The 19,729-nt window shown below is 45.4% G+C and overlaps 2 protein-coding genes across 6 annotated transcripts in view; both read right to left on the bottom strand.

The window, feature by feature from the left end:
* Positions 1-7,671, bottom strand: part of LOC308592267 (sulfotransferase 2B1-like) — a 52,311-nt gene extending 44,640 nt beyond the window's left edge. The window contains exons 1-2 of one of the 5 annotated variants that reach the window (XM_081203596.1): positions 7,506-7,670; positions 6,120-6,265 (exon numbers count right to left, since the gene is read on the bottom strand). In XM_081203596.1, the coding sequence (XP_081059722.1) occupies positions 6,120-6,249 (130 nt within the window). In that variant the 5' untranslated portion in view covers positions 6,250-6,265; positions 7,506-7,670. Of the gene's footprint in view, positions 1-6,119; positions 6,266-6,426; positions 6,447-7,070; positions 7,089-7,505 lie in introns of those variants that run through there. The other 4 variants (XM_081203598.1, XM_081203599.1, XM_081203597.1 and 1 more) reach the window with 4 other exon arrangements.
* A 1,631-nt stretch (positions 7,672-9,302) lies between these two features.
* Positions 9,303-19,397, bottom strand: LOC308592264 (sulfotransferase 2B1-like). The gene is made up of 6 exons (XM_081203590.1): positions 18,816-19,397; positions 16,924-17,132; positions 14,346-14,472; positions 12,678-12,772; positions 10,229-10,409; positions 9,303-9,516 (listed from the first exon to the last, which is right to left on the bottom strand). The coding sequence occupies exons 1-6, from the start codon at positions 18,994-18,996 to the stop codon at positions 9,407-9,409; spliced, it is 903 nt and encodes a 300-aa protein (XP_081059716.1). The 5' UTR covers positions 18,997-19,397; the 3' UTR covers positions 9,303-9,406.
* Positions 19,398-19,729: the final 332 nt, after the last annotated feature.

Below are 19,729 nucleotides of genomic sequence, written 5' to 3'. Positions count from 1 at the left end.
CCCTCCCCACTTAAAACGTGGTTACAAAGCAAGTATCCATATGGATCCTCAGGATCTTTGCATTGGGTCACCCCAAATTCACCATCAGATCACATTACGTGTCCATGGCTACAGCCTGCACCAAAAAAATCACGCACCCACTGTTGCCTGGGGCTGCAATGGTGCAAAAATGTGGTTACAAAGCATGGATCCACATGGATCCTCAGGATCTTTGCATTGGGTCACCCGAAATTCACCATCAGTTCACATAGCATGTCCATGGCTATAGCCTGCACCAAAAAAATCACGCACCCACTGTTGCCTGGGGCTGCAATGGTGTAAAAACGTGGTTACAAAGCACAGATCCACAGGGATACTCAGGATTTTTGCATTGGGTCACCCCATCAGATCACATGTCTATGGCCACAGCATGAGGCACAAAAATGATACATCCACTGTTTCTTCAGAATTTTCATAGAATCATAGAATCATAGAGTTGGAAGAGACCACAAGGGCCATCGAGTCCAACCCCCTGCCAAGCAGGAAACACCATCAGAGCACTCCTGACATATGGTTGTCAAGCCTCTGCTTAAAGACCTCCAAAGAAGGAGACGCCACCACACTCCTTGGCAGCAAATTCCACTGTCGAACAGCTCTTACTGTCAGGAAGTGCTTCCTAATGTTTAGGTGGAATCTTCTTTCTTGTAGTTTGGATCCATTGCTCCGTGTCCGCTTCTCTGGAGCAGCAGAAAACAACCTTTCTCCCTCCTCTATGTGACATCCTTTTATATATTTGAACATGGCTATCATATCACCCCTTAACCTCCTCTTCTCCAGGCTAAACATGCCCAGCTCCCTTAGCCGTTCCTCAGAAGGCATCGTTTCCAGGCCTTTGACCATTTTGGTTGCCTTCCTCTGGACACGTTCCAGTTTGTCAGTGTCCTTCTTGAACTGTGGTGCCCAGAACTGGACACAGTACTCCAGGTGAGGTCTGACCAGAGCAGAATACAGTGGCACTATTACTTCCCTTGATCTAGATGCTATACTCCTATTGATGCAGCCCAGAATTGCATTGGCTTTTTTAGCTGCCGCGTCACACTGTTGGCTCATGTCAAGTTTGTGGTCAACCAAGACTCCTAGATCCTTTTCACATGTACTGCTCTCAAGCCAGGTGTCCCCCATCTTGTATTTGTGCCTCTCATTTTTTTTGCCCAAGTGCAATACTTTACATTTCTCCCTGTTAAAATTCATCTTGTTTGTTTTTGCCCAGTTCTCTAATCTGTCAAGGTCGTTTTGAAGTGTGATCCTGTCCTCTGGGGTGTTAGCCACCCCTCCCAGTTTGGTGTCATCTGCAAATTTGATCAGGATGCCCTTGAGTCCATCATCCAAGTCGTTGATAAAGATGTTGAATAAGACCGGGCCCAAGAAAGAACCCTGTGGCACCCCACTAGTCACTCTTCTCCAGGATGAAGAGGAACCATTGATGAGCACCCTTTGGGTTCGGTCAGTCAGCCAGTTACAAATCCACTGAGTGGTAGCATGGTCAAGACCACATTTTACCAGCTTCTTTACAAGAATATCATGGGGCACCTTGTCAAATGCCTTGCTGAAATCAAGGTAGGCTACATCCACTGCGTTCCCTTCATCTACCAGGCTTGTAATTCTGTCAAAAAACGAGATCAGGTTAGTCTGACATGACTTATTTTTCAGAAATCCATGCTGACTATTGGTGATCACAGCATTCCTTTCTAGGTGCTCACAGACTGTTTGCTTGATGATCTGCTCCAGAATCTTCCCTGGTATTGATGCCAGACTGACTGGGCGGTAATTATTTGGGTCCTCTCTTTTCCCCTTTTTGAAAATAGGGACAACATTTGCCCTCCTCCAGTCTGCCGGGACTTCGCCTGTTCTCCAGGAATTCTCAAAGATGACTGCCAGTGGTTCTGAGGTCACATCTGCCAGTTCTTTAAATACTCTTGGATGCAGTTCATCTGGCCCTGGAGACTTGAATACATCTAAACTAGCCAAGTATTCTTGTACTATCTCCTTAGTTATTCTGGGCTGTGTTTCCTTTGCTGAATCATTTGCTCCAAATTCTTCAGGTTGGGCATTGTTTTCTTTATCGGAGAAGACTGAGGCAAAGAAGGCATTGAGGAGTTCAGCCCTTTCTGTGTCCCCTGTTTGCATTTCACCATCTTCTCCTCTGAGTGACCCCACTGTTTCTTTGTTCTTCCTTTTGCTACGAACATACCCATAAAAGCCTTTTTTGTTGCTTTTAACCTCTCTAGCAAGCCTGAGTTCATTCTGTGCTTCAGCTTTTCTGACTTTGTGTCTACACGTGCTGGCTATTTGTTTGAATTCCTCTTTGGTGGTTCCCCCCTTTTCCATTTTTTGTACACATCCTTTTTTAATCTTAACTCAGTTAAAAGTTCTTTAGATAGCCACCCTGGCTTCTTTAGGCACCTTCCATGTTTCTGTCTCATTGGTATTGCCTGACGTTGTGCTTTTACTATCTCCCTCTTAACAAACTCCCAGCCATCATGAACTCCCTTTCCTTTTAGTATTACTGTCCATGGGATCTCACCCAGCACTTCCCTAAGTTTTATGAAGTCGGCTTTCTTAAAGTCAAGAAATTGAGTCCTAGTATGCTTGGCTGCTCCTTTCCGCTGTATAGTAAACTTCAGAAGAGCATGATCACTCGCGCCTAATGATCCTTCCACTTCTACCCCACTAACCAGGTCATCAACATTGGTTAGGACCAGATCTAAAATGGCTGTTCCTCTTGTTGCTTCTCCCACTTTCTGGACAATGAAGTTGTCTGCAAGGCCAGTGAGGAATCTGTTTGACCTTATGCTCTTGGCTGAGTTTGACATCCAACAAATATCCGGGTAATTGAAGTCCCCCATTACTACTATCTCCCTTCCTTTTGCATGCTTGGCCATCTGTTCCAGGAAGGCATCATCTATGTCCTCCGTTTGGCTTGGGGATCTATAGTAAACTCCCACAATGAGGTCTCTGTTATTCTTCTCTCCCTTAATTTTGACCCAAATGCTCTCACTTTGGCTTTGAGGTTCTAAATCTTGGATCTCTTCACAGGTATACACATCCCTGACAAATAACGCCACTCCTCCTCCTTTCTTGTCTGGTCTGTTTCTCTGAAATAGATTGTATCTGAAATAGATTGTAATGTAAAGTATTGCACTTGGGCAAAAAAAATGAGAGGCACAAATACAAGATGGGGGACACCTGGCTTGAGAGCAGTACATGTGAAAAGGATCTAGGAGTCTTGGTTGACCACAAACTTGACATGAGCCAACAGTGTGACGCGGCAGCTAAAAAAGCCAATGCAATTCTGGGCCTCATCAATAGGAGTATAGCATCTAGATCAAGGGAAGTAATAGTGCCACTGTATTCTGCTCTGGTCAGACCTCACCTGGAGTACTGTGTCCAGTTCTGGGCACCACAATTCAAGAAGGACACTGACAAACTGGAACGTGTCCAGAAGAGGGCAACCAAAATGGTCAAAGGCCTGGAAACGATGCCTTCTGAGGAACGGTTAAGGGAGCTGGGCGTGTTTAGCCTGGAGAAGAGGAGGTTAAGGGATGATATGATAGCCATGTTCAAATATATAAAAGGATGTCACATAGAGGAGGGAGAAAGGTTGTTTTCTGCTGCTCCAGAGAAGCGGACACGGAGCAATGGATCCAAACTACAAGAAAGAAGATTCCACCTAAACATTAGGAAGCACTTCCTGACAGTAAGAGCTGTTCGACAGTGGAATTTGCTGCCAAGGAGTGTGGTGGCGTCTCCTTCTTTGGAGGTCTTTAAGCAGAGGCTTGACAACCATATGTCAGGAGTGCTCTGATGGTGTTTCCTGCTTGGCAGGGGGTTGGACTCGATGGCCCTTGTGGTCTCTTCCAACTCTATGATTCTATGATTCTATGATTCTATGATTCTATGATTCTATGATTCTATGTATCCCCCCATTATTACATTCCAATCGTGAGACTTATCACACCAGGTTTCAGTGATGCCTATTACGTCATATTTGGTTTGCTGAACCAAGAGCTCAAGCTCATCTTGTTTATTTCCCATGCTTTGTGCATTAGTGTACAGATATTGAAGTCCATTAATCATTCCCCCGTGTCTCTTATTTAAGGATTTTTTCCTCCCACCACTAGGTCTGCGTGCTGTTTGCTCCATTTGGTCTATGACATTTGGATGATCATCTTCATCAATTGATAGACTCCTACCTTCAGGAGCACTGTCTCCCTCCCCCACATTAGTCAGTTTAAAGCCCTCCTGATGAGGTTTCTGAGATTTTTGGCAAAAACATTTCTCCCAACCGTTGTGTGGTGCAGCCCATCACTTGCCAGAAGTCCATCTTCAAGAAACTGCAGTCCGTGATCTAAGAATCCAAACCGTTCCTGTTTACACCATTTGCGAAGCCAGCTGTTCACTTCCACTATTTTTCCCTCTCTCCTTGGGCCACGTTGTTCAACTGGGAGGACAGATGAGATGACAATTTGTGCATTTAGTTGCTTCAATTTCCTGCCGAGAGCCTCGTAGTCTCTTTTGATCTTCTGGAGGCTATTGCTTGCAGTGTCATTGGTTCCCACATGAACCAAGAGGAAGGGGTATTTGTCAGTGGGTTTTATGATTCCTTGCAGTCGTTCAGTTACATCTTGGATCTTAGCCCCGGGGAGACAGCACACTTCCCGAGACATCTTGTCAGGCCCACAGATCACTGCTTCTGTTCCCCTCAGTAGGGAATCCCCTATCACCACTACACGCCTCCTCTTAGGTTTGGTCGGGGTTCTTCCGTGAGCTGTCCGTTCCAAGGTCGCCTGCACATTCCCTGAGGAATGACTTTGCTGCTCGTCTTCATATACCTGATCGACTGTAATGAGGGAGAGATCCTCAAATGGAGTCTGCTCTTCGTCTTCCATGCTAGGGGAGAGGACATCAAAGCGATTGTGTATTTCTAAACAATCAGAGCGAACCCTGGGCCTCCTACTTCTTTGAGTCACATTTCTCCATATATCTGGCTCCTGTGTTGGTGAACTAGCCTCCTTCTCAGGGGAGTCCCCTGTCTCCTCCTTGGTGGAGACGGTGTGCTCTGTTGCTTCCAAGAAGAGCTCCAGCTCTCTAATTCTTTGGAGCGTAGCTACACGTTCCTCCAGTTGCTGGACTTTGTCTTTTAAGAGGGCAATCAGCATGCAATTGCTGCAGGTAAAGCTGCCTGCAACCTTTGGCAAGATGGCAAACATTGCGCAGGAACTGCAGGCGACTGCAGCTGTTCCCTCCCCCTCCATCTTGAGAATGTGTCGTTGGGGGTGGCTACAGTGGTCCTCCATCATAAAAAGCGTGAAGACAGGACAAATATCTCCCCACACACAAAAAAACCTAGGTCTCCCCCAACAAACGTTTGAGACTAGCTCCCCTAAATCTAAAAGGTGGATCAAACTGCGCGGGCCGTTAGGCGCGCGCCGCTGTCCTGCTAGCTCTGATAAGCTCCTCCCACAGCTAATCACCTGCCTCAACAGAAACCCTGCCCCCTCTGACCTTTGCACGGGGAGAACAGCTAATCAGCAACAAAGAAACACACACACACAAGAAATCCCTTTTTGCTCCTTCTTCAACTGCTGCCCTGCTAGCTCTGATAAGCTCCTCCCACAGCTAATCACCTGCCTCAACAGAAACCCTGCCCCCTCTGACCTTTGCACGGGGAGAACAGCTAATCAGCAACAAAGAAACACACACACACAAGAAATCCCTTTTTGCTCCTTCTTCAACTGCTGCCCTGCTAGCTCTGATAAGCTCCTCCCACAGCTAATCACCTGCCTCAACAGAAACCCTGCCCCCTCTGACCTTTGCACAGGGAGAACAGCTAATCAGCCACAAAGAAACACACACACACAAGAAAACCCTTTTTGCTCCTTCTTCAACTGCTGCCCTGCTGCCCTACTAGCTCTGATTTCCCCCCCTTGTTTTCCTCCTCTAAAAACGATGTGCGTGTTATGGTCAGGTACGTGTTACAGAGCGAAAAATACAGTATGTCAAAAACAAACATACCTGGCAGGCTTAGTGGATACTTTAAGTCTAAAGCAAAAGTCTGTTTACCTAATTGCACCACTGACCTGACTTGGGGTAAGTGACATTCACTATATCATCATCCAACAGTTGGAGTTCATTTTTCACATAGCTGAGTGTTTCCACGGACATCAAAAGGTGAGCAAATTGGAACCCCTTGTATTTGAAATAAGCCATTGAAGACACTGAAAAACTGAAGATGAGAGAGAGAGAGAGAGAGAGAGAGAGAGAGAGAGAGAGAGAGAGAGATTATGTCACATCCAATGAACTCGGTTTTGAGTGCACATCATATCAGACTTCCAAATCGCAGTAACATATTGGACACAAAATAGTCACACAATAAACTCCAGTCACCTTCACTTCCATGAGGAAAAATAAAAAAAATTCCTTCCTGTAGCACCTTAAAGACCAACTAAGTTAGTTCTTGGTATAAGCTTTCGTGTGCATGCACACTTCTTCAGATACCAGGTACTATGGCAGACCAACATGGCTACCTATCTGTAACTGGTTCCATGAGGAAAATCACCTTCATTTCCATGAGGAAATTCACCTCCTCTGGATCACTGCCACTATGCATCAACTGGAGGAAAATCAGTTTATGCAAGAAGGGGGTGCTACATCAAAGCCCCACCTGCCTAAAAAAAGACACACACCCCTCCATACACAAACATGCACAGCTGCTTCTGGGGCTACTCTCACACTAGCTACCTGAAGTGAAAAAGAGTCTTTCCTCTTCCCGGCTTCTGCCAGTAGGAGGCCAGGTGAGGCGAACTTTTGTCCATATATGGAACCCTTGATACTCATTTATTTATTTACAGCACTCAACTTGTTCAGTAGCTGCAAACATGTCCAGAACAGCTTTACATAACAGCGGTAAACCAAGAGCAGAGCAAACAGTCCCCATTCACAGCCTTAAAATCTCAAAAGACAATCCAAAGGGGAAGGGGGAAGAAAACCTTCAAAGTAAAGTAAAGCTTCAAAGATCTGAAACTGATTACCAAATTGCATGGAATCTGTTTGGGAAGAAGAGAAGTGAAATGAAGCGGGTCTCTCAGCAGAGGCATTGCTCTCCCTTCTCTCTCAACAGGTGGAGGACTGCCAATAGAAGACAGTTCAGGGAGGAGAGGAGCCAGGAGGAGCAGGTCTCTCAGAAGAGCCAGTGGGTGGACCTGTTGTCCTGTCTTTCTTCCACTGCTACATTTATAGAATATAGCAGTTAGCTTAAAACCCATGCATATTCCAATCTGGAAAAGGAAAGAGGGAATCTGGAAAAGGGAGAAGGCAACTGGGGAAGAATTCATCAAGGGGAGAAAAATGAGGTTGAGATGATCTGAAAGAACATAAGCAAACCTTGAATACAGGAAGGAAACAGGAGCAGTCTTTATAATTCAGCAGCTACTAGAGCATCCTGTGGGTCTGGGAAAGATACTTACTGTGAGAGGAAACCTTGCAAAGAGTCTGCAGTAATATCAGGAAGCAGGAGGAATGAGGGAAACTTCAGCAGGTATATTTTTCTGTCAGCAGAAGATCAACAACTCAGCATAGCATGCACTTCCTAAATAGATAGGATGAAAGTGCCAATGAACTTTGGATGAAACCACTGCCAACCAGAGAGGGGAGCATTCCAGACTAGGCATGCTTCTGAAAGACACAGGCCATGCTCACTACAGTTGAGTCTGGAGCTTCCTTCTTTTCCTGGCTCACAGAGCAAGACTTAAACATTCAGTCAGGGGAGAATGTGTGTTCTCCCCTCCCCCCACCTCCCCAATTCATAGATGGGGAGGAAGTTCAATCTTGCTGGGAGAGGCACTTGAGAAGGGGCATTTTCCAGCCCTCCAGACCAAATCTGCTGCTCACCAGCTGTTATGCAAAGATTCAACTCTGCTCAGATCTGCTTCTCCAGCGCTTTCATTGAAGAAACTTAGGGGTTCAGGAAATGGTACTTAGGGGTACCAGACTACGGAGTGGATAACATATATGTGTCTAGTGACATGAAGCCATTGTTTCTGTCAGTTCATACATGAAAGAAGCTTACCACCCTTCTCACACTGCAGGATAAAGGCAATTTTTGGGGGGAGGGGTGCACGATAAATCTCTTTGCCAAGGGCACAAGGGACCCTAGTTACGCCTCTGATTCCCTGCATGGAACATCCTAGCAAAACAGACCCCTCAGGCTCCCCACCCAACACCATGTCCTGCAACAGGCCTGGATCACTCTGAAATCCTGGGCTGCCTCAACCTGACTCAGCCCAGATCCCTGCCCCCACTGTCACTGGAATAGGCCTGAATCAGCTTCCAACTCAACTTGCTCTTCCCACTTTTCTTCAAGCAGCATGCCAGCTGAGAATAGCTTTTGCCCCAGTCTGTAGCATGTCCACTGTAGTTCATGCACTGGTACCCTTGAGACTAGATTACTGTAATGTTTTCCTTGTGAGGCTGCCTGTGGGTCTGGTTCTGAAACTCCAGCTGCTGCAAAATACTGCAGCCATATTGCTAATGGGAGCTTCTGGTCGAGAACCTGTGACACCACTGTTAAAACAGCTGCACTGGCTGCTCATCTGCTACTGAGCCCGGTTCAAGGTTCTTGCATTGATTTGCAAAGCCCTGAACAAACTGGTCCAAGAAAGGTCAGGGATCACCTGAACCCTTATGGTCTACCACGATCACTGAGATCATCTGCAGGAACATCTTCAGTTGTCCCCCAAGTTGGTGTGTCTCATTTGACAACAAGAAACCGAGCTTTCAGTGACATAGGCCTTGCCCTGTGGAACACCTTAAAAACAGAGATTCAGTGGGAGCCTTCTGTACCACCATTTAAACACCTGCTTGAAAATTCTCTGTTGCGCCAGGCCAGTGCAGGCCATTAAGAGTAAATTTATTCATTTTACCCTGCTCTTTAACATTCAAAGAGGAACTTTTATAAGAGCAGTTCGTGAATTTAAGAAAAGAACACAAACAGGGAGGGCATCTGAGGATGTGCCGTCATATTGGAAGGTGCCAGGCATGTTATCATGGAAGAACACAATCATCTCGTGAAGCTTCTGTGGACATCCTATTTTGAGCAGTGTGAGGAGTCCCTTTTGGCTGACGAGGTTGAAGGCCTTCGTCAGGTCTATGAAGACGATGTTCAAGAGGTATCTCAGTCTCAGCATTTCTCCTGGAGCTGCTGCAGTGAGTCCTCCAAGCTCTAAAGACACTTTGTGATTTGGTAAAAAAATAAAGAACAACTGTTCCTGATCAGGTATGTTTATTTAGCAAAGTGGTAGCAGAAAATAGCCAAACCATATGATACATAAGAATGTGGAGAAAAACAGGAGCAACAATCTGGGATTCTTCATTCCCAAGGGAAGGTCATATTCACACCACGCATGTTCTCCTGATAGGCATCATCAAAGCGTTCACTCTGTGCCACTGTCAGGTGGTTCTTCCAGTCCCCGGAGATCCCTAGAACAACACAAGAGCAAATGTCAACCACAAAGAAGTTTGCATGAAATTACTTCAGCTCAAATTATAACTTTTATTTCTCATGCTCAGACATGTGGCAGCTCCCTCAGATGGCTGATGTTATGGAAGTAAACACATGCCCCCTAGCTGTTTGCCCTGAGCCCCTCCCCAACCATTCCCACCCTCCTGGATTTGGCTTTCCAGCAGCACTAATGCATGCATGTTGGGTACCTGGACCAGCTGGGTCCAGCCATACTTTCTTATCGCACCATAGAGATCTCCAAGAACTGTGTGTCTGTTGCTCTGCCTGCTGAATTTCTGCTTGCTCTCCCAATCGATGTGAAAGGCACAGAACCTGCCAACTCTGGCATAAACAACCCTGAGGCAACTACTGTGTCTTGATGGCCTGGAGAATCTGCAACCTATTTTCAGGCAGTCCCCAGAATTATCCAAGCCTCAAAATCTTACAGGCATACCCTTGTTCTCAGAACATATCTTGTTTTGATTGGGGCATCCATGCAACAAAGCTAGACATAGGTGAGATGTTGCACAGAGAGAACCGTATGATATCAGGCAAACTGTCCCCACTTTCTGGCCTAGTTGGGGACTGGCTTTTTCTGTGAGGCAATAGACATCCACAGAAAAAGAAAAAGGTTCTTCACTCCTGGCACGCAGCATTATGGCCTTATTTCTTGGCTTCCAATGTTTTTACCTTTCCTCATGAACTTTGCTTTTGTGTGGTCAAAAAAGCTCTCTGGTATTAAAGAAAAGTTGGACATCTTGTTGTCCTTCATCTTCTGGAAGGAGGCATTTTCCACCACAGACTCAATTTGTTGGCTGTTCAGCTCCTTGCCAAGAAAATGACAGATCTTCTGCACGCTGCCTCGAAGGTCCTGCAGAAAGTAAAAGCAAATGGCTGTGAATCCTCATGTGATGTAGAGAGCTTGCCCTTCATCAGGAGGCACACAGAGGTGTATGTGATTTGGGCAAGATGGATGCCATGAGGTGTGGAATTCACTGCTATCACTGTGCAGAACCCATCCTGTCTCCAGCTGCTCCTCAGCCATCACAGCACCCAGGAGGCATCAGAGTCAGCAAGAGACATTGCATTCAGGGCAGAAAAGCAGCTTATTGTCATACTAGGGGGTGTTGAATTTTTCAGCATTCCATTTCCCAAAAAAAGAGGGCTGCTAAAAAGTTGTAACATGACCTGAAAATGCAAACATATATTGGTTAAATTAATATAGTTTTGTTTTGCTTGGTAAACAAAATGTGTGTAGAATTGCATATGAGTCATTAAAAATGATTACCAATTACTTGCTATTATATTTTTTTATTATGATTATGATAAAGTACAGTTGTACCTCTGGTTACGTAAACATTGGGACATGTAAGCAGCAAACCTGGAAGTATATTTCCAGGTTTTTGCCTCATGCGCATGCGCAGAAGGTGTAAACCATGCCGCGCGAGTGCGCAGAAGCAGTCCTCCGGTTGCAAAAACTTCAGGATATGGCCGGACCTCCGGAACGGATCCCGTTTGCAACCAGAGGTGTCACTGTATTACCTAAAATTTTCAGAAGATAAAATTATTTGGTTTTCTGAAAGCAATTTATGTGTTTCCTCATTCCTATGTGGTCTTACCAAACTAAATGTTGTCCAATCACGAAAATAGTAGATTTGAAATCCTCACACCCAAAAACCTGTTTTTAAGGCACCTCACTGAATAAATTTGCAAAAATTTAGTTTTCACATCCCTGAAATGACACAACCTATTAACATACCTGCTCCAATGCAGAAGAAAGGAAGGGCACTCTGTGCATGATATGAGGCTCTTTGCCTTTAAATCCTTTTAAATCCTGAAGGAGCACCTTCACCCCAATTGTTCAGCCCAGACACTGAGATCTAACACCAAGGGCCTTCTGGAGGTTCCCTCACTGTGAGAAGTCCACTCATCTTTTCCGGTGGGCGGATTTGCAGCCAGGCATCCCGACCACTGCAGTGATCTGGCGGGGGCAGAGATTGACAACCCCCTAGTGCCATCCTGGCTGCGTCACCGGCGTTGGGTGGGGCCATGCCCAGGGTTGCCCCGCTGTCCAATCAGTGCCAGTTGGGGGTGTGGCCATGGGTAATTTAATCTGTGGCACAGCCAGGTGGCCCTCCTCTCTCGTCCTTTGCCAGATCTCCCAACCCACCTGCCTTCTTTTTTATGCTTTGCTATGACATGACCTTGCTATGGACAAATGTCAGCTGCCATATTGTTGGGGTCGGGTAGGGATTTTTTTCACTTGGCAAATTGGCACCAGCCATTTGGTTTTTGCCTACCTTGTAGCAATCGTCACAACTTTGTGAGGTTAGGCATTGGGTAAGCCTTTGTTTGGATGGAGGGGAAGTTGTAGCCTCCTCCTGCTCCTCCTCATTAAGGGTATCCTGTTAAAGGGATCCGGGGGTGTGGATCCTATCCGATGCCCGGACATGGGCTAGGGCCATGCCACGACCCCAACGAGGAACTGTTGGGGTGCCCCTATTTGATGTAAGTCATAGGTCTCCCCCTATTGGTGGTTTGCCCTTAGCTGGACTCCCTGCAGATGGGTGGGAGTTGAGTGTCACCCAGTGCCTAAGCCAAACCGCTCACATCTGTAACCAATAAAGTTGTGGCCTATTTGAACCCATAAGCCTAAATACTTTTGTCCGTGTGTTTATTACCCACTAGGGAACTGCAAGTCACGGGGCCTTGGCATGCAAGTGAAACTACAGGGAACCAGGCAGAGGACATTCTTGGTAGTGGCCTCACCCTGTGGAACACCCTCCCATCAGATATTGAGGAGATGAGTAACTATGTAAACTTTAGAAGACATCTGAAGGCAGCCCTGTATAGGGAAGCTTTTTAATGCTTAATGTTTTATTATGTCTTTATATGTGCTGGCCAGAGTAGCTGAAGCAAGCCACCCATTTGAATGGGTACAATATTATTCTTATTCCTATTCTTATTTTCTTCATAATTCTTGTAGGGGTAGCAAGGAATTTTGCACTTCCTCAGAGTCGTCTGGCCAATAGTACCAGAATCTTTCCAAACAAAAAATTGGCAACTTCATGCATGAATAATGTCAGAGTTGGGCCCGTAACCTGGTAGTGCATGAACACAGGCAAGCTTGGACCTGTACCTGCTGCAGTTCTTCATAGGTGATGAAGAAGATGTTGGCTCTCTCCTTCATCTCCACCCAGCTTTTCACAAGGTCAAACCAGGAACCATAAGCCACTGGAAGAGCAAAGAGGAAACAATGGTGAAATGTAAGGAGTTGTGCAGGGAAGAAGAAGAGTTTGGATTTGATATCCCACTTTATCACTACCCTAAGGAGTCTCAAAGAGGCTAACAGTCTCCTTTCCCTTCCTTCCCCACAACAAACACTCTGTGAGGTGAGTGGGGCTGAGAGACTTCAAAGAAGTGTGACTGGACCAAGGTCACCCAGCAGCTGCATGTGGAGGAGCAGAGAAGCGAACCCAGTTCAGCAGATTATGAGACTATCACTCTTAACCACTACACACCACACTGGCTCTTCCCTGAAGTTACAGGGAACCAGGCACCCTGTGGAATGCCCAGTGGCGTAGCGTGGGGGGTGCAGGGGGGGCCGGCCGCACCGGCTGCAACATCTGGGGGGGGGCGCTCACACTCGCAGCTCTCTGCCCCTACCTGGCTCACTCACTCTCTCTCACTGCAGTGCTGGCTGTGCGAATCCGATCCGAGCCGCTGGGTCTCCGCCCACTGTGGAGGGGGTGGGTGCCAGGCATGCAGCGCAGAGAGAGAGAGAGCGACTATCTGGGGGAGGGACAGTGCAGCGGCTGCCCAGCACAGTGCTGAGCGCAGGAGAGAACCACACCAGACCAGACCAGGCGGCAGCAAGAAGAAGCTGGCAGCGGCGGCAGGTTAGGGTCTTAGGGGGCGCAAATTACTTGCCTTGCCCCGGGTTAGGGGGCGCAAATTACTTGCCTTGCCCCGGGTGCTGACAACCCACGCTACGCTGCTGGGAATGCCCTCCCATCACTGGGAAGGGAGAGAATGCCATTGTAGATGTAGAAGAAACACCAGTCAGCATAGGTGCCAGCTCCTGGGGGCTGAGGGCCATTTCCAAGGCTAAACATACCCAACTCCCTCAACTGCTCCTCATAAGGTTTGGTTTCCAGACCCTTGATCATGTTGGTCAAGCTCCTTTACACACATCCCATCTTGTCAATATCCTTCTTAAATTGTGGTGCTTAGAACTGGACACAGTATTCCAGGTGTGGTCTGACCAAGGCGGAAGAGAGTGGGACTTTGACTCCTCTTGCTCTGGGCACTATACTTCTGTTGATGCAGCGTAGAATAGCTAGGTGGGGTTTATTCAAGTTGGCCTGTCAGGGACTTAGAACGACTGCATTGTCCCTCAAAAACAAAATAAATAACAGAAAACATTGACTCTGGCGTATGTCCAGCGCCACCTAGTGACTGATCTGTGTAGTGACATTATCCACCCAAGGGAGAAGTAAAGGTTTGAATGAAGCTTTCTCTGTTAAGGTTTGTTTGTTTTTGTCTCTGCCACCAGCAAATGTCTGTTATTATCCACAACACTGAATGTGAGGTTTCACTCTATTCTCATGTTGGTGCCAGTCTTACCCATTTGTTAAGGACGTTTATTAATTTGCTTAAAAAGAAAATGACTAAAAATGACCATGTATCCAACTGCAAATTATACTTCTCTGTCAAGGCTGTTCCATTAGCTAAGAGAGCCTTTCTGGTAGTGGACATTGTGCTGGACCACAACAAAGGAGACTGGCTGATTTGCCTCCTTCCATACCTTCCCCACTCAGGAAACTCTCCATGAACTCTTCCACAGTTTCTAGATCATTACAATCTTTATGGCCTTTCCTGAAGTAGTAGGTTGAAACCATCACATCTCTGGGGTTACGCAGTGTACAGACTATCTGTAACAAATACAGGACCACATTTAGGGAGAGCAGCCATCTTGGCCCTAACATTAGGCAGAGTGTGGCAGCTGACTACTGTCCCATGAAAGGGTAACAAATTGTTATTTAATTTACTGTTACTGAATGTATCCAGTATGACATCTACTCAGAGTGGAGCCACTGAAAATAATGGGCATAACTAACATAGGACCATTAATTTCAAATGGTCTGCTCCAGGCACATCCAACAGGTAGATCACTGGACATCTGTGGTAGATAGATCACTGTTAGATCACTGGCACCCCCCCCCCAAAGAAGCTCAACAACTTTGGCTCCCCTAAAAAAAGCTCAACATTTTAACATTTTAGCCCAAAAAACAGGGCTTTTCTCCTCCAAAAAGGGGGATTAGTCTCTTGAAAACTCTCCAAAACTTCTTTAAGGACAATGATGTGGGCAAAATAACAACCCCCCTCCTTTGGGACACAATGAAAGCGGTCACCAGAGGAGCTTGCATAAATTGGTAAATTAGAACAAGACATTATGACTCTCTCATCACACTACAAACAAACAGGAGCCAAAAAAACAACAACCCATCTTAAATTCATGGAACAAAAAAGAAGGGGAATTGACTGTCTAGAAATCAATCATAAAACAACCATTTTACGAAAAAATGAAAAAATTCCTTCCAGTAGCACCTTAAAGACCAACTAAGTTAGTTCTTGGTATGAGCTTTCGTGTGCATGCACACTTCTTCAGATACACTGAAACAGAAGTTGCCAGATCCTTCTATATAGTGAGAAGGTGGGGAGGGGTATTACTCAGAAGGGTGGTGGGAATGGGAGATTGGCAGATAGCTGAGGTTGTACTAACCCACAATAATACTACAACCAGACTTAACACAGACACTGGCACCAGAGCCTGCAATAAACCCAGATGCCAACTTTGCTGCCACATACACCCGGACAACACCATTACTGGCCCCAACAACATCACACATACCATCTCGGGACTATTCAATTGCTCATCGTCTAACATTGTGTATGCCATCAAATGCCAACAGTGTCCTTCAGCTCTCTATATTGGACAAACAGGCCAAACCTTACGCCAAAGAATAAACGGACATAAATCTGACATCAAGAATCACAAAACAGAGAAACCAGTAGGAGAACACTTCAATCTCCCAGGACATTCTATACAGGATCTCAAAGTAGCTGTTTTACTACAAAGGAATTTCAGAAATAGACTGGAAAGAGAAGCTGCTGAATTGCAACTCATTACCAAACTTAAAACCATGGAGAGACCTGGTTTGAACAAAGACATTGGATTCTTATCCCATTATACATGACTAAGCCATTTCTCACCTTCTCACCCCTTGCCTTTTCCTGTAAGACCTATTACAGTCGTTAAGAGTCGTCAACAGGCTCATTCCTGGAAGGAATTTTTTTAATTTGACTATGGCAGACCAACACGGCTACCTATCTGTAACTGGAACCATTTTACGAATATGGAGGGAAGGACTCCAGACTATTAGCAAACAGATACAGGAACAAAATCCCTCAAAACTAGAATACACTGTGTCACTAAAAACTGTAACTGCCTTACTAGAAAAGCTAACCAATAAACTGAAACTGACACGGGAACCAATAGAAAAGGACACCTTCACCCCAGTGTGGCTCCCATTTATCACATACACAGCCCAACAAAATAACAACAAGAATCCACCAACAGCATAAGAATCACTCTGGCTTACCTGACCCAACAAGCACTCCCCCTCCCCTCACAAATGCAAACAAAGCGCACTGCAGCCACCCACAGACAACCAACCCCCCTGACCCCCCCATACCTCTCACTACCAAGGAAATGCAATAAATGAATAGAAAGAGAACCTTCCCAGTTGACGCTGACACAAAACCTTACACGTACACTATACAAAAAATATAAGCCTCACCACCCCACCCCTCCTCTCCCCTTCTTCTTCCCCAACCTTATACAGTACTCAACACTAATATCTGTAACTGATTTGTAAGAAAGACTATAGAACCTGAAAAAATAAACAATGCATGTACTTTTGTAAACCAAGAAAATCTTTAATAAAAATGTTTTTTTAAAGAAATAAATAAAATCATGCCATTTTGAAAAAAATGGTCATTCAAGATTTGCCCTTTAAATACTTTTAATTTGTGAAATATATAATCCATAAAGCATCACATAATAAAGCCTGACATGGAAACAGGAGAAGCCTACAGTGAGGACCTGGGCCGACCATGCATGTGGACCATGACCAATTCAAGTTCTCCCGCAATCGGGCAACTGCTAAGGAGCTTTCCAATAGCTCTCTCTGTGCTCTAGTACAAAATATGGCATCCTCCTGTAAAGAGGCTGTGTCAAGTGTTCCAGAATCCCTCACATCTATGTGTCAGAAAGACAGAAGCCAAAGACAAGCATGATGTGTCCATTGTTCCTCTCTTACCTTGGCTTTGGAGTGGAGGAAGGACTTGGGGAAAAGCTGGAATGGCAGGTGAGTAGCCAGGATCCTGGGGGAAGGATTTTTCAAGGCAATCTGCAAATGAACATCCATCTCAATCCAGGGTGCCCTTTCCCACAGTGGTACCTTCTGAACCCATGAAGGGTCCCCATGACTCTGTATTAAACTCAAGATCTCCGCCATCCAATGGGTACCTAGGAGGAAGTCCACCAGTCACAATCTTCTTCTGTGCATTAATGTCTGGCGCTTATGAAATAAATTAGATGATCACAAGAAATGGAATGGATCTTTGTCCACAGCTAGCTACTTAGCACCTTCCTGTGCAACAAGATTCCCAAAATTCAGGAATGGTATAACATGCTGAAGTTGATGATATTATTTTGCTGAGTGTGGTGCAAATGAGAACAGAAGAGTAGCCTGCTGGATCAGACCAGTGGCCCATTGAGTCTGGCGTCCTGTTTCTCCCAGATGCAAGTGGGAAACCAGGGAGCAAAGAGCCTTCTCCCCTCCTTTGGTTTCCAGCCAGGAGTCCAAACAATTTTGTCCTAAGAGCAACTGTGCAAAGAGAAGGTGAGTGATGTTCTGGAAGGCGGGTGCTGACTTAAGTTGCCCAGATAACTGTGAGAAAGACGGGTGGGCACAAAGTAGGCTGTGGTCCGTTTCCAGACTATTGGCCATTGTCAATGGGACTATGTGATGTTTTCTGAAAAACCCACAAATAATTTTGGACAATTTAAACAAGTATATTTCTATTAAATAAGTTTGAACAGTTCCCTTTGACATAGATCTCTTCTGCCTTCATTGTTAAGGTATCCCAAGAATGCAAGTTTGTCATGGTGACCTCCATTTTCGTAGGCAGCTACCTAGGAATTAGGGCTGTTTTAAAGAAAAACTGTCTGCGATTTTTGAGTACAAAGCATGAGCTGCTGCAACACACCTGTCCTTTTTGCACAAGTGCGCACACATCATCATCATCATTTTATTATTTATACTCCACCCATCTGGCTGAGTTTCCCCAACCACTCTGGGCAGCTTTATCTAAAAATATAATGAAAACAAGCATTAAAAACCTTCTGATACAGGGCTACCTTGAGATGTCTTCTAAAAGTTGTGTAGTTATTTATCTCCTTGACATCTGATGGGTGTTCCACAGAGTGGGTGCCACTGCCAAGAAGGCCCTCTGCCTAGTTCCCTGTAACTTCACTTCTTGCAGTGCAGGAACCATCAGAAGGCCCTTGGAGCTGGACCTCAATGTCCAGGCTGAATGATGGGGGTGGAGATGCTCCTTCATGTTTTGTTTAGTTGCTTAGAGTTGCATTCCATGGCATGTAGATGCCTACACAGAGTGGGGGGAAACCCTCAGAACTGAAAGTTTGACATCTAGAGTAAGGTTACCAGACGTCCCCGTTTCCCGGGGACAGTCCCCGGATTTACAAATCAGTCCCCATAGAAAATCCACTGAATTTTAAAAGTGTCCCTGGATTCAAATCTGGTAACCTTAATCTAGAGTGAAGAGGGATCTACCTACATATCTCTCTGAGTTTAATGTGTGGATGAATCTCACTGCAGTGATAAATCTGGCTCAAGTTCAATTATCTTTTGCAGTGAAATTTCCAGGCACAAATGTGTCATGTATAGTTCTGTATTTTTATTATTCCCCACCCACACCCCTGTTCTTTTCTTAATCTGAGATAACTTTTCTTTGTCCTGACATTCATGGAGCATCACAGTTGTAAAGTATATAGTGTGGGGAGGGGATATTCTTTGTGAGCTTCATATTTAAAGTTAGTGACGTAATAAATATTATCATCCAAAGTGGTACCTTACTAAGCCAACTAAATCCAGAGTCTATCTATTTACTTAATCGCACAACTGACCTGACTTGGGGTAAGCTACGACCACAGTATCATCATCCAGCAGTTGGAATTCGTTTTCTACATAGCTGAGTGTTTCCACTGAGTGGAACAGTGGAGTAAAAAGGATTTCCTTGTATTTGAAAAAAGCCATCAATGACACTGAAAAACTGAAGATGAGAGAAAGAAAGTTATAATGCCACATTATAATGCCACATTTTCAGGTAGCGACTGTTTTAGAGCCCAACTCTGGGGAAAACTGGGAAGCAGGAGGAAGGGAAGAGTTCAGGAGTTGGAAATGGGCCAAGAATGGATATTCAAGTGGTGCCACCAGGCTGGGTGGGGGGGAAATCCAAGGAACTCAGTTCTGAATACATATCATATTAGCCTTTCAAATCTCAATAAGATTATGGGCACAAATTAGATGCACAATTAACTCAAATCTCCATCACCTCCATTAGGAAATAGGCCCCATTCACATCCTCTAGATCAGGCATGCCCAACTAGTCAATTGCGATCTACTGGTCAATCAATTTTTGGCTCCCCCAAAGAAGCTCAGCAAGTTCGGCTCCCCCCAAAAAGTTCAACATTAGCTCCCCAGAAAAGCTCAACAACTTGTGCTCCCCCAAAAAAGCTCATCAACAGCTTTGGGTCTTCCTCCAACTTTTGTCAATTCAATGGGTAGATCACTGCCAGTGTTTTTTTTATAGTGGAAGTAGATTGCAGTCTCTTGGGAGTTGGACGTGCCTGCCTTAGATTACTATGCATCAACTGAAGGAAAATCGCTTTAAACAAAGAAGAGAATGCAGCACCTTAGTCACACCTGCCTAAAGCAAGGCACACACCGCTCCATACACACACATGCAATAACTGCTTGTGAACCTACTCGCACACTGTGGCTTTGGAATTAGAATTTAGAAGACAGCAAAAACATACAT

The sequence above is a fragment of the Podarcis bocagei genome (genome assembly GCF_964188305.1).
Source record: "Podarcis bocagei genome assembly, chromosome: 7".
Taxonomy (NCBI): domain Eukaryota; kingdom Metazoa; phylum Chordata; class Lepidosauria; order Squamata; family Lacertidae; genus Podarcis; species Podarcis bocagei.
Note: the sequence above shows the minus strand (reverse complement) of the source record. Positions and strands in the feature narration are given on the sequence as shown.

What these genes read in the sequence shown, in the direction of transcription:
- LOC308592264 (XM_081203590.1), bottom strand. Translation starts at nt 18,996, where the DNA reads ATGTGGCATTATAACTTTCTTTCTCTCATCTTCAGTTTTTCAGTGTCA. An exon ending in GAGTTTCCTGAGTGGGGAAG is followed by an intron (nt 12,773 to 14,345) that starts GTATGGAAGGAG and finishes TTGCTCTTCCAG; the next exon opens with TGGCTTATGGTTCCTGGTTT. An exon ending in CCTATGAAGAACTGCAGCAG is followed by an intron (nt 10,410 to 12,677) that starts GTACAGGTCCAA and finishes TACTTTCTGCAG; the next exon opens with GACCTTCGAGGCAGCGTGCA.